At 40.5% G+C, this 23573-nt stretch overlaps 1 protein-coding gene across 4 annotated transcripts in view; it reads left to right on the top strand.

The window, feature by feature from the left end:
• DGKI (diacylglycerol kinase iota) overlaps positions 1-23573 on the top strand; it is a 205117-nt gene that overhangs the window by 152618 nt on the left and 28926 nt on the right. For 3 of the 4 annotated variants that reach the window (XM_069003139.1, XM_069003142.1, XM_069003141.1), the window contains 4 exons: positions 154-194; positions 1782-1909; positions 2451-2576; positions 19911-19936. In XM_069003139.1, the coding sequence (XP_068859240.1) occupies positions 154-194; positions 1782-1909; positions 2451-2576; positions 19911-19936 (321 nt within the window). The remainder of the gene's footprint in view (positions 1-153; positions 195-1781; positions 1910-2450; positions 2577-19910; positions 19937-23573) is intronic. The other variant, XM_069003140.1, reaches the window with a different exon arrangement.

Below are 23573 nucleotides of genomic sequence, written 5' to 3'. Positions count from 1 at the left end.
CAGCACTGACCTAAGGGACACCACTCATATGGACATAAGGAGTCAGCTTATGTTCTTGTGGAGCCACTGTGACTTCTCTGACACAGAGCTTGCCCATCTTGTCCATGCAGTTTTGCTCAGACTATTTTCTGCTGTTGTTTCTCTGTGTTGCAGCAACTTCTGCTGATCGTTTTTACCGCATTGACAGATCTCAGGTAAATCCTTATTTGGTTTTTGTTTCTACAGATTTTTTTTTAAAGCTATGTTATATGCAGCTTAAAATGAATTATCTGCCATTCTTCCTGTGTATTGCAAAATGTTACTCATGATGTCTCATGAGAAGTAGAGAAAAAAATTCTGGGCTGTTTTTTAGTTGATCTAATTCACTTTGTTTCACTGAAGGTCTGGTATCTGCTGACCATCTGCCATTCTGTTCACTACCAATCTGATGTACAGATCAGAATTTCCTTATCAAGTCTTACTAGGGGCATCTGTGTGGTACCAGTGTATTTGTATTTATCATTTCACTGATGTTTTTATGCACCAGAAGTCTTGATCCTGTGTGTGTGTGCCATGAAATAGATATGGAAGTTATGGTGCTGCTACAATTTGAGAATTATGAAAAGAGATTCATAAAATATTCCCAAGGAACTCCAAAACAATGCGTATCTCTGCTGTATTCAAACCTGTGGCATAGATCTGACAATCTGAATATATTTTCTAAAAGAACTGAAAATTTTACAAGGTTTTTGGTGTTTCTGATTTGTAGCCAGAACAGACCAATTAGTGGCTCAGCATTAAGTGCAAATTGTTGATTTCACACAGTGATTGTTTGTATCTGGTCCCCCTGAGAGCTGTGTAAACTGTTTCTGAATCACATGAACAAATTATTGTTTCTTAGCAAAAGCAGCTGGTGCTTTAGTTCAAGCAGAAGGAGCTGTGACTTTAGTTTAGAGTTCCCAGGTTCAGTGTCTGCATGTTGCCACCATGGGACTTCTTTGCACACAGTCAAATAAATGCTTTGGTGTTGTAATCTAACATTTGGAAGACGGGGGTGAAGAAGATGCTGCTACAGATTAAACTAGGCAATGTGACTCTGTTTGGCTCATTCTGCATTTCTCTAATACTGTACTAATGGTCATCTTTAACTCCTACTCCTTCATCCTGTGTTTCTGTGGAGAAAAAATCAGTACTGTGTTGGTCCCAGCACACAAACAGTGGCAAATTTCCTGCCCATTTGCCGACATAGACAGGCACACTCACACTCAGTGTTTTTTTTTTTTTTTTGAAAGACAATGAACCTTCATTGTCAATAATAAAAATAAAGGACTGAGAAATACAACTGTGGTAAAGAAGATGTAAAAAACAGAATGTACAAGTGGTAGAGATCTGGAAGAGTACCCCCAACCGATGAAAAGTTCTGTCAACCATCATTGAAGAAGAGACCTCAGGTGTTGGTCCTCATTTCGAATGCAAACCTCAGCTTTTTGGGTAGATGTCCAGGTGTCATCAGAATGGTATAATCATTGAGTAACAGCCTTTAAAGTGTTGCTGTGAGTGTGCAGCTTGGTCATTGGGAGTCTTGTTTGGCTTGAAATCAATGACATATTAATAGGTGACTTCTGTGGCATTGATTTAAATATGTGTGTGTGTATGAGTACACATTTAAATAAAAACACAGAGTCCCTTGAATATTCTTCAGAGACCCTGACGTGCACTCAGCTCACTCTAGGGCAGCTGGGTACTCCGAGAGACCAGTGATGCTGCAGGTTCATTATTTGTTGCTTCTGTCACTCCAACAGGAACATTTGCACTTTGTGACGGAAATTTCGCAGGACGAGATTTTTATTCTGGACCCAGAGATGGTAATGTCTCAGCAGGTGGGGACGCCACCAGGAATGCCTGATCTGGTAGTGGAGCAGGCATCTGGGTGAGTGCTGCTGGGATCTGATTTTCAGCAGTTGTATTAGAGATGGGCATCTCTTTCCGGTCCCCTTTTCTGAAGGATTAGGAGATATGGGAGGGCAGGTATTAGGTAGGAACAAATCCAGCCATGGTAATGACAGGCAGACAGTAGTGTAACATCTACTCTATTAAGCTTCCTGGAACACAAAGCAGGAATAGTGGACTTCAGCACCTTTTAACCCCCTCACACCAGCTAACCCTAAATCCTGCCTTAAATCTCTAACAATTGAGTTACAAACTTCTTCTCTGAATGGTCAGATTTCACTGTGTAAGGCCCTGAAGCCCTTTGTGTCTAAGAACGATCATGAAGTGTCTCTGTTTCTTATCATCCTCTTGACAGATCAGAAATACATCTATTCATCTTTAGGAACAGTTCTGTACTCATAGTGAATTAATTTTAACTTGCCGTGGGCTGAAAAATGCTGGGACCCAATAAGCATAAGACAGCTTCAAAGTGGAGCTCACAAGGGGTGTGAATGCCTTTCTCTTCCTTCTTCTCTCCTTAGAATATCGGATCGGTGGAACCCTGCGGTTCGGAAGAGGATGCTGAGCGACAGCGGCCTTGGCAAGATTTCTCCCCACTACGAGGTACCTGACAAACAGAAGGACGCCAGCCAGACACATATGCTGCAGTAAGAGCCCTCTGCCTTTCTCTGCTTGATGATGCACTGTCACTGTCACCACAGACAGCTCCTAATGTGTCCTTTAAGCTTAATGAGTTGTCCCGACATTACAAATTGTGCTGAAATTACAAATACCTTTTGCTAATTCTCTTTGCTTCTCCCTTCTGTTCTTCTTCTTTATCCATTATTTTATGTTCTTGCCTTTGTTTCGTTCTCTGTGGCACCCTGCCCTCTTAATAAACCTAAACCCAAGTATTTGAAAGAAAATAACTTATTTTGGATGTCTGAACTTCCAGCTAAGAAAATCTTGGCAACTGGTTAGGTGAAAAGTCAAAACATTCACCCTCAAGGCAGCTCTGATGCAATGTGACAAAGCAGAAACCTCTAGAACGGCTGCTTGTTGTCAAAGGTGTAGGTAATGGTTTTCATATAATCTTGAACCTTGTAGGATGGCTGTACAGTGGTTTTCTTTCTGATTATTCCTCCATGAAAGAAACTTTTACTGCTATCTACTATGTTCAGATCTATTTAAAAATATCTCTTATTCCGCTTACCTATAGAAGTGGTTCTCACCTTTTTGGTTATTTCACTTTAGATTTTCAAAACCATCAGTAGATCACTACCAAAGATTAGATGGGAAACACCTGTCAGAACTCTGTGGCTGGCTTTGAAAGTTATTTGTATTTTGGTGTTGTATTCTCCCCACCCCCCCAAGTATATAATGTATAATTATGTTTCTAGTTCTACTGTATCAAGAACCCTATGGGTAGGTTTTAAGACCCGTCTAGTATAGTATAGCATAGTAGGTTTTAAAACCCATTTTTAGCATAGAAAAATTGGGAATAGTGACAATGTGGTCCTTTTTCAGATTTTTTTTTTCTGTCAGGATGTGTGTCGGGGGGGGCTGCAAGGTATAGGGCAGGCAGAGCCTACAGCTCCAGGACAGGTGCAGGGTGGATGGCAGGCTGTATGGCCATGGGGCTACCAACTGGGAACTTTTCAGCTAGCTGAAAACTGCAGTCAGGAGGAGGTGTCATGGCAAGAAAGGGTGATCAAGGTAGCACTGCCAGGAGACAATCACCTGGTTTTCCCCCTGAGGGATTCTGGATCAGTTCTTGATACTTTTTGCAAAGTGAAGAATGGTGAATTCAGGTTAATTTTTCCACAGACTGGAATGGCAGGGCCCAAAATCTGGACCTGGCAAAGCTGTGAGAAAAATGATACTTGGACAGATTTAGGCAGAGTGGAGAGACGGTGAGAACATGTGGACTAATTTCTAATTGATAAGAAGAATGATTTTGTTTACATCAGCATGACTGGAAATGTTTGCTTAGCTGTAGCAATTACATTTGCTAGATTTATTAAGTACAAGGTAAGCCAGTAGCATTGCTCAGAGTAAAGTGTCCCTGTCACTGCCTACTATAAGGAATTGTTTTCTTTACAGCTTCTCTAAACTTTAATTGATTTGGCTGAAATTTTTCATGCTAAGATTCAGTCTATGATTGATTTTTTTCCTTTTAGTAAAAACTTTAACAAAAAATCCAATTCTTTCTGGACAAGATTTGTGGGAAATGTGCTTCTTCAAATGACCTTCTTTCAAATAAATAAATCCAGTGGTTCTTTCCTGAGATGTGTTAGTGCTGGTAGTGGAATGAACTTCATTGGAATGAAATTTTGGAAGCTTGACATTTAGTAAAATGTCATCATAATACCAGGGAGATGCCTTCTGCTGTCTTGAAAATTACCCCTGAATTTGCCCTGCTGATGAGGTTGTTTGTGCACTTTGGAGACACCTCATTCAAGAGCTTTGCTTTCAAAAGTTTTTGTCTGTACATGCTCACAGAAGAGTTATACTCCTCTGTGCTTAATTTGGATTGCAGACCTGCCCACAGAGCTGAGGGAAGTGGGGCTGTGCTGCTCATTAGCTGATCTCCAGTAGCAAGGAGAAAAGGGATGCAGCAGTCGTGGTCAAATGGAGATGGGTAAGGAGAAGGTCTATGAAGGAACAAGGAAAAGAGGTTGCAAGAGTCAAAGGAGTAGAAGCAAAAAGGGAGGATGTGCAGGAACTCGGGGAACAGGGTTAAAGGATGGGAGCTGTTAAGGGCACAGAGGATAACCAGGTGTCTGGAGAGTCAGAATGGGAATAATGAAAAGGAGGAGGGCATGGGGCACTGATAGGTAAGAGAGGAGTGAGGCAGGCTAGGGGCATGGGGGAAGGGTCTGTGGCTGATTCTCTCCAGAATACAGAATTCTGGGTTTATGCAGGTTATTACACAAGTGGGAAAGCTCTGAAATATGTTTAGACACTTCCTTATTTGCTACCAAGGCGGAAGGTGTATGGTAAATGAGTCAGAGGACTGCAGTGGAGGCAGCAAGGTATTATTACAGTTAAGACAGTTGAATGATGCTCTGTGGGACTGGCTTTTCTTTTCAGAATCTGTGACAGAATTTCTGAATGGTGAAGATTTACAACAAACTTTTCTCAAGTGGCTGTTTAACCATGGGCTCCTCATTCTATCCATGTCCACTGTGAAGTGGGTTTGGTTACTGGGAGGCCATTACAAGGAGATTTTGAAAGTGTGTGGAGGGCTGGAAACTGAGCAATAGGCTTTCCATTGCCTCAGGTTATACTACTAAAATGAATGGAAAGCTTGTGCCTGCTTTCCCAGCTGCAGAATACAGATAATATTGCAACCTCACCTTAAAGGAGCACAGTGAGGGTAAATGTCATGGTCATGAGAAACCTGGATACTATGGGGAGACTCTGTCAGAGATGCTGAGCAGGATATTAATCATTTTGCCTTTTGTGCACAGTTTTGGCAGTGTGGAAGAAATAAATCTTGAGGCTGTGTACTACCTATACAGGAGGATATCAAGCAGGTTTCTACTTAAACACTGAGGAAAGAGTCTAGTAGAAGAAAATAGAGACTGGCAACGTGACTAAAAGTTGTTGTAACATTTGAGTGCAACAGGGATGCAGTACGATGCTCAGTGATGTGAGATCCCAAATTTCCAAGCTTCTGGATGTTTGAATTTGCAATCTAAAAAATCTCTCTAACATGGCACTTCAAAGAAAAAAACAAGTACTTTAGAAAGCATTATTATATTTTGGCTGCTGAAGTTGCTCACAGGTTCTTTGCAGAGATTTGTCCCTTCAGAAATTATTTTTCAATTAGAAGTTGAGAAAAGGATTTCAGCAAAATTCCTAAACAGGAATATGGCAGAGAACAGAGGAGACAATTCCTCCTATAAATAGAGCTCTCATGGATCTTCTAAGAGTCATCAGCATCCAATGCTTTATATCCAGTCAGAAATATTGCACAGCTCAAAATGCATTATCCTGTAGCCTAGGGTGAGTGACAGGAGACTTGGTGTGAGACAAAGTGTCATAGCTGACTCACTGAGAGTGCTAGCTCAGTGGCCACTTTTCTCCTAAACAGGGGTTGTGAGTGAACCTCTTCAGGTGTTAGGAACAGATTAAACCACAGCTGGTCATCATATTGCTTCAGGATGCTTAGAGTGCATCTGTCATCACTCTATAAACACATATAAATATGTGTATATGCATATATATATATACACATATAAAACTTCTTTAAGATGAAGTAATTATTTCTGATGTGAATAATGTAGCTAAAAAACCAAAGTATGCAGGTAGAATGATCCCTTATAGTGTTTCAATAAATGAAAGCAGAGAACAGAATATGTGATCTAAAAATAATTATAATGTTAGGTGTTGCTTTTGATCACAAGCTATTTGGTTAAAGCATAATGTGAATATAATGGTTCTGAGGCAGGGGTCTTTCTGAGAGAAAAATTATGCTTTTGTTTTCAATTAACTGAGTTTCACATTATTTTCAGGTAGCTGTTGATTAATGGTATTTCATGTTTTGTTCCTTTTTTGATAGCTCTTTGATCTGTGATGAATTGGACAGGATGTGAAATAGTGTCTTGATGCAGTAACCAGGAGCTGGGGCAGATTGTAGTTGATTATAGGAACATCAGTTAGTGTGAACAGTGCGGAAAAAGTAAAGAAAAACATAATGGGAAAACAATTTACTAGGACTAGAGGTGCTTGATCTTGAAAAAAATTAAATATTCTGGTCTGACTCCACTGAAACAGGTAACTGGACTCTTCCTTTGTATCTGAGTGGGTTCATCCTATGATTAAATGGTGCAGTGAGATGCAGAAGACCTCACAGCCTGCTGTAAATGTTTGTTGTTGGCCTTATATTTCTCTTCTTAGTCATGTTTGTCACCCTGTTATGTGATGGGGCTGGAAAATTAGATAAAATAAAAACCCCAACAGCATACAAAGATGAAAAGGTGCCTATACCTTGGTAGAAGTTTAATCTACATCATTTAATTGAAGTCATTAATTTTCCCACTATTTGGGGGAGTAACAAGCACTTTTCTAGCATCTGTCCAGCTGTGATGGTAATGTGTTTCCCAAGCTGCTAGCTGCAGATTCTGAATCGAGTGCATGGCTCATGAAGGGTGGGTGAAGGTTGGCCAGGATGCCATCTGGTCTTGTCAGGGGGAGGAATAAAAAACGCCTCTAGGTGCTGGAAGATGGCTGCAGCCCTTTCCACTAAATAGACATTAATTAGCTAGTTTTACCATCCAGGCATTGCTTTATGAAGCAGTAATAGCCTAGTTTCTCAGAGGGAAGAAGAAAAAGGCTAAATGCCAAGTGTTTAACAGCCACAAGAATCTGATCGTTGCCCAGGAAATCAGTGTGACACTGCAGATGTTATGAGGTGGTTTAGGGTATTTTTTAAAGAGAAATCTTTGTGTATTACAAGATGAGAAGAGCATCAGGGATACAAGTTTGCATGCAGAAAGGAGAAAGAATGCTCATTAAGTGAAAGTTTAGAAAATATAATCAGAACAAGAACTGCCTAGTGACAGTGAACCTTTAAAATTTCAAAGGTTGGTAAGGACTTGAGAAATCCAAGGGTTTTCCCAAAAAATATTGCATTGGAAAACTCAACATCAGCTCCTAAATAGGTGGAGTACTCTGCCCTACTGTTTTTGATAGCAAAATCCGAATTAATTTTCAGGTTTAGATTTAGTTCAAGCTGCATTTATAAAATTACACTGCAAGAGTGACGTGCATGTGTCTTAACCAGGTATTTGTACACCTGTAAGAATTACTTTCCATTTTGCAGATGAAGCTCCATGGGTACTGATTGCTTTCAAACAAATCTTATTTTAGTGAAGGCATAAATCACCATCACCTTTACTGTACACTCCAGTGTAGTCCTTATATTAGGACTAGAATATAACAGAGTGCAAGTGTCTGTTTTTTGCTCAACTCTCCCTTTTCTTTGTCTTCTATTGTCTTGGATACTTTTACAAATAGCTTGTAATTAATCTCTCTCACTACCTGACAGTGGAGCATGAGAGATTTGCCTAAAGCAACTCTCTGCTCGCTAGGGAAGTGATGTCAAAAAGGAGGGGTTGTCAGTGGAAGGGAAGATGTAGACTCAAAGAAGATGGAAAGTATTGTAAAGAGGATTTAGAATTATTCAGAAGAAGGTAAACATGGGTTAAATAGGGAAAGAACTTCAAAGAAAGCAAAGAAAAAAAAATTATAAGAATACAGCAAATGAATAAGAAATGGTTTGGAGTGAAAGGAAGTTCCCTAAGTGAGACTGAGTGTGAAAAAAGTGATGCTTTTTGGTGTGGGATCTGATCCTGTATTTTTAAAGCTTTTACTATTTGTCAGCATGATGCAGCCACAATACTTAAAATTGTATACACATCCCAGATAGAGGCTACAATTTATCCACCATTAGGTAAACCTTTCTTCAGTTGCTGCTGTAAGTCTTCCCTCACCCCCATGTATGAAGAATTCTTTGACAAGGATGGCACCTGTTAATTTTGTTCCTCTAGTGCACAGGTGTGGTAAACAATGTCATGTGTTTTAAGTTTCTCTGGCGAATATAATTTCTCTCTATATACATCAAGTTCTTAGCCATGTTCATTGTTTTGGGAGATTTTCAGTGGGGAAAAATGCAATAATTATTTAGGGACTCCTGGCCATGTCTGATTAGTAGAAACACCTTGACTCAACTGTAGAAGAAAGGCAGAGTTGGGAGAGGAAATCAACGTTAAAATAAGAGAGGATGGAGAGGAATGCTCATACTAAAATATCTTTGCAAGTCTGGCCTGCATGAAATATGCTCTTGGTTTATCCTGAGTGGGTTAAACATGAGAACAGCTGCTCTTAGCTCAGGATTCAAGAGGCTTTGTGCTACTTCAGCTGGAATGGTACCATCTCAGGGATGCTTCTGGGCATGGAAAGATCCTGGCATTTAGTTCTGATGTCTGAAGGCACAAAAGCAGGATGAGGGAAAGTGTTGCCACATACAAGCCCTGCTAGGCCAGGGGATGAGCCATGGCGTTGTGGTAATTGCACCCACTGGACCTGAGGGACCTTTGCAAACAACAAGAATCAAATGGTTCTGGAACTATTCAAGACAAACTTTCAGCAGCTTCTGGTGTCACCTTTAAGTGACTGCAAACAGGCAAAACCTTATTTAATCATCTCTTCCTCTGTTTTGATTAGTAGAATTTTTATGTCACTACTGTCAAGTCTGGCCTTATCTACCGAGAACTGGGCTGTAGAAAAGTCGTGGGTTTTACTTAAAATTTTCTGCAACAGTTATTAGTAATTGGTACTTACACATCATCCTGTCAACCCCAGCCCAGTAATACTGAGCTTTAAGATACAGCTTTTGCTTCCGCTCTTGTTAACCACAATTGGGAAAAGAAGAAATCAGAATTTGGTTTAGATTTGCATGTCTATGACCATATTGGTGTATGTGAATACAATGCAAAGAGTGAAGAATGAAGTCTCCAGCCTTTGCTGCTGAGGCACCCAGTTACTAAGGGGTTTTAGTAACAGTAGGCACATCTGAAGTGGGTTTGGGCATCTGCCCCTTCAATAGATGGCAGAAATAGAGCACATCCTGTACTGTATCCTGTACAGTGTTTTTGTTTCTCATCGGTACTTATTACCAATACATTTTATCATTCTGCATTTAGCTTCCCAGAGTGGATTGGGTGGGATTTAACTTACTCTTTTCTCACCAGCCTGCTGCCTCTTAATGGCTTTTGTGGCATCTCAACACCTGATGCACAGCTGAGGAAATTCACCCTGCTGACAAATTATTTTGACAGACAGTGACATGCAAAACACTCCCACACACGATGAGACTATAAATCAGCTTCTTTAGAGAGATCTTGCTTCTTGACTGGCATCCCACTTTCCAAAAGGGAAATGCAAGCAGCCCAGCTCTCCTCTACTCCTTGGGGCAACTTCAAGCAACAGAATGCACATGCATTTGACAAAGGAACCATATTACTTGAATGTTAAAAAGTCAATTACCCCTATCTCAAAAATGCTTCTGAGTATTTCCAGTAGATAAAGGGGCAAAGCCAAGTTTTCCTCATGGAATGTAAGTTTTTATTTTGGAGTGCATTTGAAGGATAAAAAATGATGTTGTCAGAGAACAGATAGCTGGGTACCTTGGTTTTCTTTAAATGATTTACCTTAACAGCTATTAATCTGCTTTTCACTCTCTGGCTGATAGCCAAGACTGAAGCAGTAGAGTCTCTTTTCTCTTTTTTTTTTTAACAACTGTGCTCTTTTTTCCACCTTTGCTTCCATCCTTGTTTACCTACTTTTAGTCCTGGGTTTGCAAAGCAGAATCTTCACTGAGAAGTAAAACAGCTTTACAGCAAAGAAGACAGGAATGTATCAAGAGAATAACTTCTCATAATCTTGTTTTCTTTTTGCCTGGGTAAAAGCAAATGACATTTGATAATTTAATTTTTAGGGCCTACTGCTTTCCGTGCAAGCATTGGACATGTGGTAACTGTACCTGGCAGGAGAAGGGTAGCAAGAGTAGATCTGACAATGCCACTGTAGAATGTGCATTATCCCTCTCTCCAGCTTTGTGGAGTGGAAACAGCAGACCTATGGTCTCCAGTGACATTAAAGGCACTGGAAAAGGGGATGAATAGGTTTACTATGGTGATAAAGGATGATTGACAGAAAGAGATATTCTTCTGGGTATACTTTAAGCACTGTTATAAATATAGGTTGAATATTCTCCAGCATGGCAGACTTACAATCCAATCAAGGTCAGAAAAGTAGTGTACCTTGTAGTTTTAGATATGTGTGTCTGCATTTGTGTGTGCTTCTTACTCATTTATAAGAGTTGAAGTAAGAAAAAAAACCAACTACAACAACAAAAACCAAACCCTAATCCTGCCAGTCCTAATTTTCTTAGCACTGCACAGGAATAGCAAGCCTGTGTCCATGTGCTCTGTCCCTGCCATAAGGAGCTGCCATCTGCTTGGAGAGGAGACTGGTTCTTAATGTGTTCTCACTCAGTACCAAGCTGTCTTATCAAAGCCAAAACTAGCAAGCTTCAGAGCCTGGGTAAGAAACACAGTCTTGCACATGTGTTACACACACATTGGGCTACATACTGTGTTCGAGCTTTCACACTTGGACATGTCATAATATGCATTCAGACTGTGTTTATATTCCTGTTCATATCCCTACATTCTGGTTTAACAGGCTTTCAAAGAGAATAGAAATATAGTTTGGTAAAATAGCTGCTCTAAACTATCACACGGAAGTACTACTTTGCCCAAATTGACTGTGTTAGACACAAAAAAGCCAAACCTTTCCATAATTCATCAAACTCTTCATGTTTATATTTCTACTGTGGCTGAAGACTGGGAAATGTCAAAAATACCATGCAACAAAAAGCTAAAGACAAAGGATAGTTGTGTGAAAATAGGTCATCTTTTGAGGTTTGCAATGGAGTATTTTAGACCTGCAAAGTTGAGTGTTTGGGTGAGGCTGGGAATGACATTCTGATGTGAGCATTCACTTAACTCATGGAACAAAAAGTGAGATTTTTTCACTGGGCCTGCTTGGAAAATTCATTGTTTCCCAGGTTGTGTGTCTTGGCATGGCTGCTCTGCAGGGAGCTGCCCTTTCCCTTCCGTGTCTAGGGTGAGTGTCCGAGTCCCCTGGCTCTGGGCTTGTGTGTCAGGGTGTAGGAGGTACAGTGCCTCTTTATCATGCCTGCCAAAGGACTTGGGTGAGCAGAGAAACTTCTGAAAGCTTAAAAACATTCAAATTGTCCCTGCTTGCCTGCTGCTCCTCTGCACTAGGGAAGGAGCACTAAAACCCACAGCTTTGTCTTGGTAGCTGAGACAGAGAGTGTTTAGCAGTGCTGGCCCAGAGGTGTGTGCATGGGAGGGAAGTACATGGGAAGCAGGGCCATAACAGAGCCTTGCTGAGGTTCCTGGCAGTGCTGATGCCCATGGGCAAGCAGGGACAGATGGACCCGGCTAAATTATGCCAAGAGCTGAAATCAGAGAGCCAGAGGTGGCTTGGAGCCAGTGTAACCCTGACTCCTAGATTCCTGTTTCTGTGCCAGGCATCTAAAAGTGCAGCACAAAACCAAATCTGAAATTCCCATTAGAAGTTTTGCTCTCCATCAGTCTATAGCAGGAGTCTAAATGGCTCAGCAGTTCTGCTCTGCCTAGGATCTGTGTGTTATGCATATTAACTAAGGTGATTTTTAAATTTTTAGATTATTTTTTAAAAGATGGCAGCAAAGTGAGGGTTTCTCAGTGCTTAGCACTTGTTAAAAATCAGGCCACTTATTTTTTAACATAATTGCAAGAAACTTTTTCTGAGGGATTCATGTGTTTTAGGAGCAAAATGCTGTTTCTCAAAAGTGACTGGTTTGCATTGTCGTAACAAACACACCATTTAGGGTAGTTTCTGGATTGTTTAGAAACTCAAAGTGGCCTAAGATTATTTGGGTAGTACCTCAAGACACTAAGCAGCTTATGTGCTTCACCTGCATCTAGCCTGAGGGCCAAGTGGAGATGTGTCTTCTGAACTAGGTTATACCTGAGATGCTTAAAATGAGGCTGTCATGGCATTGTGCTTAGCAAAACAATTTCTTTCTCTGGGTTAAATAAAAGTTAAAGTCATAACAAAGTGACCTCAGCTTTAATCTTTTCCTGGAAAAAGTAGAAGTGCACTCATTTGTTGTTGAGGAAAAGCCAGATGTTTTGATATCGAATACATATACTTTTATTTTCATGTAGAATGCTAAGGAAGTACATAAATGTAGCCACTTCAGCTCCTGTTCCAGGTCTTCTTAACAATCAGACAACATCCAATCCCTTGACATTCAGTTTGTTGTTTCACTAAGGCATTGCATGGTGTACCTAGATCTCACTTTCTTTTAGGGTTAGAGCCACATCAGCTACCGCCTTTCCTTTGCCTTTTGACTCCCAAATGCATCAGCAAATTGTCAGGTAGGTCAGTGAGGATTTGGAAGATTTAATTAGAATCTGGAAATGGAAGAATAACATTTCAAAGAAGCTGGGATAAGGCCCTCTTCAAAATAATTTTCTTGAATTCTACTGAGATATTTTGGTGCTATGTGATGATAATAAAAAGAAAGGCTAAGTATTTAAAAAAAAGACAAAACAAAAAACCAAATCCAAACAAACTGTGATCATCCTACAGTGATCCTGCTGCTCATTTGGAAATACCTTATTTTTCAAGTAAATACCAAGCCAGCTTGCTCAGGTCATGTTTTGAGGTAGAACTATCTTATTCAAGATGAATTCATAGAACATTTCTCTATCCTTCTTCTCCTTTTTAAAAATTAATACTAGGCATGTTTGGGTTTATATCTGATTTTGTAATAAAATCTTCGATTTGCTTTTTAAGCAGCAATTCCCAGACAAGTCCTCTGGGTGTCAGTACAGCTTCAGGTATAGCTGCATTGTGGCATTGCAAGTTTTCCTTAAACCATTCCACAGTGGGCAGAGGAGTGGTAAGAGATAAAAAGTTAGACAGGAGTGAAAAAAGATATGTGACAATAAAAAGGGACACTGACATGCCTGAGACCCAGCAAGGAACACATCTGAGCTGCCCTGGTTTCCCTAAGAAGCACCAATTACATTCCTGTATGTTGGACTGCATGTGAACAGCCTGATTGCTCTGCAGGTAGAGACTGAGACTGCTGGAGGAAGTCACAGAGATGCTAGAAGGAATACTGATCTTTTCCTTTAGCAGAATTAGGAAAGAATATTCTCTCTAGGTTGTTGCTGCAGGCTACAGGACATGTCCAAACAGATTTCTGCAATCTAATAAATAACTTGAATGGAATTAGATTCAGGGAGCATTGCTGGCCAGCATTTCCCCATGCGTGTGAGACAGTATGGACATTGGCTGTGAGGAATATTTGAGAGGAAAGAATGACAGGAAAAATGGGGTAGTAAACCCAGAAAGCTTTGTAGAGAGATTTAAAGAACTGCAGAAAAACATGGGTTGGGAAGGACCTCTGAAGTTCATCTTATACAAATCTTCAGAACAGATCCAGCTAGATGAAGTTCAGAGACTTTTCCAGGTGAGTTTTGAATATCTGCAAAACTGGAGATTCAACAGTCTCTTTACACAGCCTGTTCTTCTCTTTGATCATCCGCATGGTAAATTTTTTTCCCTATCATCCCGTCTGAATTTCCCATGTGCCAGCTTGCGACTGTTGCTTCTCCTTTCTTCATGCAGACTCTGTCTTCTCTATACTTTCCTGTTAAGTAGTTGAAGGCAGCAATTAGATTTTTCCCAAACCTCCTCTTCTTACTGAACGAATTCAGCTTCCGTAGCCTCTCCTCCTATGCCCACACCATCTCTGCAGGCCTTTCTGGAACTCAGTTCCCTTTGTCAATGTCTGTCTTGTTCTGAAGTCTCCCAAGTACTGAGAAGAGGGTCAAAAATCACTTCCATCTACTTTATGGCTCTGCTCTAGCAAATACAGCTCAGCATGTCATCAGCCCTTGCTGTCTCAGGGAGCTCTGCTGACAGATGTTCAACTTGTACTCTGCTAACATCAGGCACCCTTTCAGAAAAGCTGTTTTCAGCTGTTAGACAACCCAGCCTGTCTTGTTGCATGGATTTACTCCTCCTGAAGTGCAGGACTTTGAATTTGCCTTTGCTGAACTTGCTAACTTGCTGTACTTCTCCAGCCTCTGATGGTCACTCTGATCTGGGAATGTATAGGGCCAAAGTGAAAGTATGGGGAAGGTCTCAATAATTCTTCGACTTTTATTTTTCATCAAGTGCCATGGCAGAAAATGGTGATGCCCAGACTGAGCATTATCTGGTCAGGGACCAGGAAAGCAAGCAGTTCTGCCTTTCTACCAGTAAAATGATGCACTGTCTGCAGCTGGGACTGCAGGGGACTCACAGTCCCAGAGGTATTGATATAAATTGCTGAATGAGAGGGTTTCCTCACCTATATTTAAAAAATACTTGATGTGCTAAAAATTTTCTTCATTTGCAATCAGGATATGTGAATAAATCCTAACAGGGATGCCACTTTTGATTCTGAAGAGATGTACATTTAAAATGAGAAGGAATGGGTTTAATTTGACAGCTCTTCCTCTCCCCTCATCACAGGCAGCTGTTGTCAGACTGAATTAGAAAGTGTGAAGAAATACATTCCTTAAGCAGGAAAAAAGTGGAATGGTCATAAACCCCAGCAGAATTGCTGCATAGAGATTGTTATTTGGCCTTTAAATATTAAATGGCTTGTTTTAAATAGGCCTGGTGCAGATGGTTTCTGCTGCAGGTTTATTGATTAAAATAGCTGCTTTACATTAGCTCCAAGTTTGTTTCTCCAGAGGCTTTTGTCTTCATGAATAATATACCCATTGGCTGAAATTTTGTTAGAATTCATCTCCTGGAGGCTGGCTGTATATCTCTAGGTTCCGAAGCCTCAGTTGACTAGGCTCAAAATTGTGCCAGTCCCTGCACTTCCCTCCTTAGAAATGAATATTCCTTCTTCCACCCATCTAGTGCTGAACAAATCTAGTGCTTGCACATTGGAGAGTGCACTTGGAAATAGTCTATTTGGCTGTTTGAGGGAGGCTTGTATGATACTGAAGGTTGCCTTGGCTATATTGAGGATTAGATTTTTGCAGCAGTTCATCCAAACCCTGTGAGTGGAAAAATTCCAGTGAGCTTTGGAGCAGACTGTGAACTTGGAGGCCTGTCATGGTTTTGCGTGGGCAGGTTTCATGCCTTCAATATTTTAAGTATTCCAATTTGCTGGATGCCTCTAGTGCATCTATGATCAGGCTTTTTTTACACCATTTTTATGGCCTTTTTATGCATTTCTAAATATGTGTACCTTGATTTCTGGAAGATGCTAGTGGATTTTCTGTTAAGCCTAAAGGTTATTGCTTTGCTTGCATAAGGGGTGCTGGAACAGACATTGCACAGCTTCCCCTTGCAGGCTGAGGCTTGCAAGTTCTGCTATCCCTCTGAGCTGAGTTTGCCACTCTGCAACAGGAGAGCACTGCTGCTGGACCTATGAGAAAGGAGGGCTATGAACAGCATGGAAAGCAAACAGAGGTGATAAGACCTTTCTTGATAACACTCTTCTCCTCCTCCTCCCTTCTGATCCTCTTCCCTATCACAGAAATATTTTGTCTTTCCTTTAACTATCTGCTACAACAATAGCTGTCTGTAAAACCAGAGCAGGAGGAAAGTCAGATTAAAGCCTTTGGTGAAAATATGTGAAATCAGGCTCCCCTGTCTCATTTGTGCTTGGGAAAATAAATATCATTGTTGGTAGAAGAGCTAATTGAATCTTGTGACTCTGGAAATGTAGCCAGTCACAGACAATCTGGCATGCCTTTACTCTCTTGGGGAGATGGTTATGCTTTCTTTCTACAAGTTAATTTTACACCAAGATAAAACCAGAAGAAAAACCCAGTTGATAAGTGTGTGTATGTGTGTATATATATATATGTAAAGAAAAAAGTTATTCCATTCTGAAATGGCCAAGAACAGGATATTGCAGTGCCTGAGTCTTTTCCTGAAGATTTCTTCTGTTTTGTTTAACCAAATGAAAATCTCTTCAAGATGTCATTTGGCAAAGTGTTTTGACCCAGGTGAGACCACAGATCTTGACAGTATATTAGTTTTCCTGAAATATCTCTGACTTGTGTCTAATTTTTTTTTAAGGCATGGAGGCTGTGAAGATGATAACTTGCTTCTTTATGACAGTAAAACACATAGCAAAGATCATACTGGGAGGGTAGCTGACAGGCACTAGACAGATGGTTCCTGTGTGGATGTTAGCAGATGAGAATCCTCCCTTCTTGGGACACCTGTCTGGTGACCAGTGCTGCCACAACATATCTCTCACACTTCTTACAGACCTGAGAGAAAGATGTGTGACCGGAAATATGAGCATCTACTGGATTATTTCCTGTCAGGAATGCCCCCTGTGGCTGTGGAGTGAGTGTGTGTGGCTGAGAGCAGGTCATTAGGCTTTCTCTCTTTCCTCTCTTAGAGCCTGTCAAAGGCACGGGGTGGACGAGTCAGTGCACAAAATGCCCAGCACTGCTTAGTGTGGAGGTTTCTGCACCCTCACTTCCTTCCACCATAGCTACGAGGAAAACTCCCCTTGGTGTAGTTAGGACAGGACCTGAGCAGTTAGGAAAGCCTCCCCCTTGCTAAAATTGCATGGCCTGGAATTGTAGGAGGATGCTGAAAGTCCTCTCTACTCTTTGCCAAAATACTTCATGTCAGTAGTGGAACAAAGAAAGCCCAGTTTATTGCAGCTGATCCTTTGGTATCTCCAATGGTGGAAGCTCTCGTTGAGGCTTTTCCTGTGGCTGGGATATTCAAACCCTTTCTTTGTGCCTTTGCTGCTACATCAGAAAAGTTAAGCTTATGCTATTGTTTTTCCTTGTGAAAGCAGGAATTGACTCTCTAACTCCTCTGTTAACAGCACATGAAGTGAGCCAACAAGCTCAGAGTTTATCAGGGTGAGACAGAGGTGCATATATACACATCAAGATACTGATATAAACCTGATGAAACTGATATAAATAAGGTTATATAAACCTTATTTTCTCAGGATATCAGGCTACACAGTTACCTGATGGATCCTTTCAAATAAAAACACTGATAGTAGCATCAGTAGTAATGTTAAATTTCTTACAGGCACTGTATTCAAGGCATACAACAAAGCAAAAAGACAGTAATATTTTGAAAAATAGATATTAATTTTAGGCACACAAAATATGCATAAACATATTTTTCATCCTTTCCTTCAATCAATGCTTTAATTGAGAAGGCATTGGTATTGTAATAGTGTCTCTTCTGTTGTTGATGCTTTAAGGAACTAATGACATCTGTTTTCCCAAGCATAAAGAAGTGCCAAATTGTAGGATAATCTGTAATGTTTATTTTACTGTTTCAAATAAAGAACTGAAAGGTGATGAGACTGGGCAATTAAGAAACAAAACGAAGGAATAAGCTCTGCTGATGCAGTGGAATACTGCATTAGCAATGTGGGGGCAGTCAGCATACGTGAGCTAAGGAACCTGGCATGACACTTGTGTGTGAAAATATTTTCAAGTATGTAAAAATTTGCACCACTTTTTATGACCCATTCTGCACTGTTTAACCTTGTAGGAAATGCAGTATGTTGAATTTTGATCTTCAGAAGGGTTTCTGCTAGGAGTTAAGGACAAAAGTCTGTAACTAAATGGTCAAAGCAGCAGGACAGTTCTAGAGTTGCCTGCTAAATCCTCTGGGTTACCTGCATTCCTGTTGTATTTCCACACACATGGCTGAATGGTCAGGGCAGAGCTGGCCTGGCTGGCAGCAGAGCAGGATACATGCTTAGGATGTACAGCAGCAATCAGAGCCTTTAATGGGAGTAGAGGATTAATTAATTCTGATCCATACAGACACATTGGCTTCTTGTGCAGTCAGAATCCTAATTAGGCAATCAAATTTTTTCCTTTCACAGTGACCATTGCTCCAGCTGTGCTCTAACTCTTTCCTCTCTTTATTTGCAAATCTCTCTCTTTTTTACAGCAAAAAAAAAAATTACATACTTTGGCAGGAAAACTTCCTTCTTTTCTTTCAATTTTTCCTGTTTGCATCTACATATTTGCATATCTGCTTCTGTTGTTCTATAATCCCTCAACCTTCATTTTCAAACTCTTGTTATGAAATGAGATCATGGCTCCTTCCTCAGCTCCTTTATTCCTCTAACCCAGGGTTCCTTCCCTTCTTTTCCCCCCTCCAGCCCTCAGCCCCTGCTGACTCAGTTAAATATACAAGTGCTCTTTTCCCCTTTGTTCCTTCTTTTCCCTTCACCCCTCTGCGGCTGCTTTTCTTATGTTGGCTTTGATCTGTTGGCTGGCAACACTAACATTTTAAAATCTTTTCTAATTTGTTATTTTTGTACATTTTTTTGAAATTATATATCTTGGAAAGGAAACATGGGTTGCCCCATTCACTGCAGGGACAAACTCATTGTTACTTGGGTGGGAAGGCTGTATATGCAATTGAAATCTGTGCTGGGAAGTGCTGAGGAATAGTCCAGTCCACTGGACTGTGTGCTGTCAGTCTGGTCTAAATAATGAAGGTACACCTCAGATTCAGCTGTACAGTTAGCCTCAGTTTTGCTAAGCCACGATTCTGCATAAAAGGGAAAAATGGAGGGCCAGTACTTCAGTATCTTTATGTTCCTTTGTTCTGGGTGGTGACCAAAACCATAAGGAGTGTGATCCTTAGTGATGGGAAGTGTGACACAAATCCCTGGAATCACTGGGGTTCTTCTCTTTATCAACAGGGACACTGAGAGCTCACCTGTGTTTTATAACCCTTCACTCTCTTGGGGTGTTATCAGAGTCCTAACCCACTGGTTAGGGTATCCTATAACTCTTGTGTTGCTGCTAGTATGTTGCCTTTTTCTGTACCTACATCTGTCCAGATGTTTGTTTTTTTTTTATCTGTTGTATAACTTCTGTGAAGATGGTGTGAATTGTTATTAATTGCAACTACTGTTTTATGCTAACCACTACACTGACTTGTGGCAAAAAAAATGGCCACTGTAATGACTCTGAGTTCCTGCCAAGATGTAATTTCCTTGACCACCTCTAGTTGTGAGGTTTTCTCCTGGCAGTGACAGGAGCAGATGAGTTTCTGCCAAGTATCGACAGACAGTCTTGGCATCGATCCTCATGAACATGGCTCCATATGGTCACTCTGGCCTGCAGAACCTGCTGCTAGATCGCCTGTTCGGCTATATTTCTTTTTTTTTTTTTCTTTTGGTCAGGTGCCTTTCAGTCCTCTCTTCTAAGGAATAAGGAAAAAAACTTCAAATTACTCCATATCCCATTCCCCACACTGAGACTGAACTTTATTTGTGACCTCTTTTTACCAAAGATTGACTGCATTTTGTTTTATTCCAGGTCACCGGTTTCTTCAGAAGATCAAGGTAAGATCTGTTTCATAGATACTAACAGCATATTAAAAATGAGACCAAAGACTAGCGAGTAAGCTCTGTTTTAACCCAGTTGTGGTGGAGAAAAATGTTTTTATAAAAATGAAACTTTGATGTTGATGAAACTTTGTTCACCCCTTGACATGAAGTGCTTGATCATTGAGTTAGTTTAATTGGGACTGACGGAAGTTGTTGAGTCATTTGTAAAATGAATCTTGCTTAATCAAATGGAACTATTGCAAGAATTTACAGTTTATTCATCCAACTGTATTGAGCTTCACCTGTGGAAAATTGTGTGGCTGAAAGGATCATGCATGTTTTTTGTAAAGATGAGCACATCTTTCATGACTCTCATAGTACAGCATCTTTATTTCTGAGAGGTGAGTGTATTGTGCTTTAAAAGCTTGAACACACTTAATCTTGGGTTACCAGTGGAGTCATTTTGGTAGGACAGTATGGAATTTAGTGCAGCTGGGCTCTTCTACATGGAAAAATCTCATGGCTTGAGTAGCAGGACTTGCAGGTTATGCCAACATGGTTGCTCTGAAGGAGACTTGAAGGATCTGATCTTTCCCTATGGACTAAAGAGGGAGTTTGTGGTGACCAGCTGCTTAATAACATGGTAAACTTAAGTCCATCTTAAGTTTAATCACACTGTGAAGGGGTGGTAATGACACTGCCAGAGTTGCATAAGGAATGAGGAACAAAAAAAAAGGGACTGACTGAGAGGAGGAAGTCCATCATGTGGCTCAGAAGTGGGAATACTATTTTGGTCCAAAAGAGAAATATCTATTTTCTTCTGGCATCCAGTTTGTATGCAGTCACACAATCAGCAAATACCATAAGTATTACTCAAGAAAGGTCCACATGGGAATAGTAAGGACCGTTGCAAATGGAGCTGTAAGGGGGTCTGAGTCTGGAAGTGTGTCACTGAACTATGTTCACTTGGAGTGTGGAGTGACGAGTTAGGTATCAACCTACATTGTCCTTGGCTCCAGCCAAGAGCTTTTTAGTCTAGAGTATAGTGGATGTCTATTGTATTGTCATCAACAAATTCTCTTCCATCTCCCTGACAAGTCCTTTCTCAGTAAAGAAAGTTGTAAAGAAAGCCATAAAAATGGACAGACACGCAAGACCAAAGATCTATCTGGCCTATCTAGTCCATTCCTAGTGTCTGGCAGCAGCAGATCCCATGACAAATAAAAGTATGAGACTGGCAGAAGTATACAGGTTTAATTTCCTGGTGTACCCTATTAGATTTGTGATTTACAGCTCATTGATTTTGTGAACCAGATGGAGTTTTCCTGTTTAATAGTTCCTCTGCTTTTTACCATGACCATAGCTTCCAGCATGCAGTACAGGACACTTGTGAGAAGTTAACAGTATACCTCATGTCTCCATCTCTCAGAAGAGATTTGAAATCATTATGGTCTAATATACTATTTCAGGACCTGGATTCAAGCTGCATCTCAGTTCATAAACTTGTTAGTGATAGACTGCTCTTGCTTTTTCATTTCCCTTGCATTTATTCTATTGCTTTATCTATTAATGGAGCAACAGACGGTGTGTATGCATTTCCTTGTGTATCTTTAAAGGTTCATATTTCATGCTGTCAGAATGCTTTCCTTCTTTCAACTATTTTTATACTATTCTAGTTTTTCACAAAACCTTCCTGTTTGCCATCTACCATCTGCTTCCATGGTTTGGCTTTTCAGGTTTGATCCACATCTCTGAATAGCCTCTTCTTCCTTGCCTCTCTTCCCTTTCTCTCACAAGCAAGCTCTTCTGAAATGCAGAATGAAAGGCCTTGACCAATTAGTGACATGATAGTGGCAGTTATTAGAAGTTTCATGACCATGGAGTATCCAACTAGGTTTGTCATCCATGTAAATAAGTAGGAGCTTCTCTCAAGCACAAAAGATTTCCCATTCCCCAGTGACTTTTCAGAAAGAGGGGTCCAATACTTGGATTTCCTCTATCCCACCATGCCAGCTACAGAGCATGGTAAATGGGCACAGTACTAAGAAGAAAATATGATAAAAGTGCTGCAGCATAAGCTCTTTAGAGCCTAGAAGGTTCTCAGTCCACTGAGACTGCATGTGTGGAGGCATCTCAAATTAGCCTTAGATCTCAAATCCCTTATCTAAACAAAAAAGAGAGGCTCCAGGAGAGAGCTGAAAACTTATCTCTGAATTGCTTTTTATAGTGTTTATGCAGATGTCTCCTGGCATATTGTTCTTGGAGTATGTATCTTGGAATCAGTTTTGAGACTTAACATGTTCATTAATAGTCAGCGCTCAACTGCGTACCTATTCAATATGTTAAACACGCTTTTTTTTTTAGTAAGGTAATAATGCTTTGGGCTACACAGTGAGGAAAGATCTAACTGTAGAATACTGTACCTCCACTGTACCTGCATTCTGTCCTGTATTACAGCTGCTCTTCCCTATTATGGACACCATTCTAGTGCTGATTTTCTGATGATGTGATATATTGATCATTACTGAGAAAAAGCTCTTCCTCTGTTGTGCTGGATCTTTTGTTTTAACCTCCCACTTGATTCCTGATCTTTTTGTCTGCTTTAATATTCAGTCATCACTTTTTCTTCTACTGTTCCTCTGTGGTTTTTTTTTTAAATCATCCTCTTCTTGCTTTTTAAATGACTCTTTCCCATGGACCACAAGGTTGAATTCTGCATAGATTTTCGCGTTGTGCTCCTCACCTTGGTTTCTGAATGTCCTGCTTCTCCTCCAGTGTGGACTGACTGCTTTGAGCACTGGTTGCAAACAGTAGCTGTAGCATCTGTAGTGTTCTAACAGACTTGTACCAGAATTAGCATCTAATGTGAGTGGCAATTCCATTAATCTCTGACAGGACAATGCATTATGCTGTCTTGACAAGTGGGTGAAGATAAAGCACCATCTGTCTCGGACTGGGCATCTATTGAACAATTGCAACTGCACACAATGCTCCTTGTTGTGGACACATGTTAAAGGCACCTTTATCAGTTACAAAACAGAGCCATTTTAATTGGCACAGAAAGGAAAAGAGCACTGCTAGAAAATCCCAGACTTCAAAAGAAAAAATACTCAAAGCCTCTAGAGATTTTAAAAGGTTGGTGTCTTTGTTCTTGGTACAGGTAGTTAGGAAATAGATAACTAAAGAGTGAAATCCATCTTTTTCCTTTTTTTTTTTTTTCTTTTTTTTTTTTTTTTTTTTTTTTTTGATTAACAGAAGGAGTAGACAAAACCCCTAACCCTCAAATGCTCTAACTGACTGACAAAATGATACAAGCCAAGTAAATCCTAAAGCATACTAGTTTAGACAGGGGAGTGATGACTCTGAAGAATGACCTTTTCGGTGAGGTAGGCCCTAGTGCAGTTACCTGCCCTGCAGCCTGGGAAGTCAATGGTCTTCTTTGGGTTTTGGGGTTAAATGAGACTCAACAACGGGCAAGTGTCAGGCCCACAGAAGACTTGGTGGATGTCATGAGGGATGGCCAGGCAAGTAATCTCTTAGGGAAGGTACCACCTGCTGTATTTGGACTGCATAAAAAGTCCTGGTCATATGCTCAGGAGGTCTGACACTGTTGGAGGTTATTGCATCCCTTGTTTCTGGAACAGGTAGGGTA

The sequence above is a fragment of the Aphelocoma coerulescens genome, chromosome 1A, assembly GCF_041296385.1.
Source record: "Aphelocoma coerulescens isolate FSJ_1873_10779 chromosome 1A, UR_Acoe_1.0, whole genome shotgun sequence".
NCBI classification, from domain to species: domain Eukaryota; kingdom Metazoa; phylum Chordata; class Aves; order Passeriformes; family Corvidae; genus Aphelocoma; species Aphelocoma coerulescens.
The sequence above is the reverse complement of the archived record's forward strand: the minus strand, read 5'-3'. Positions and strand labels throughout refer to the sequence as shown.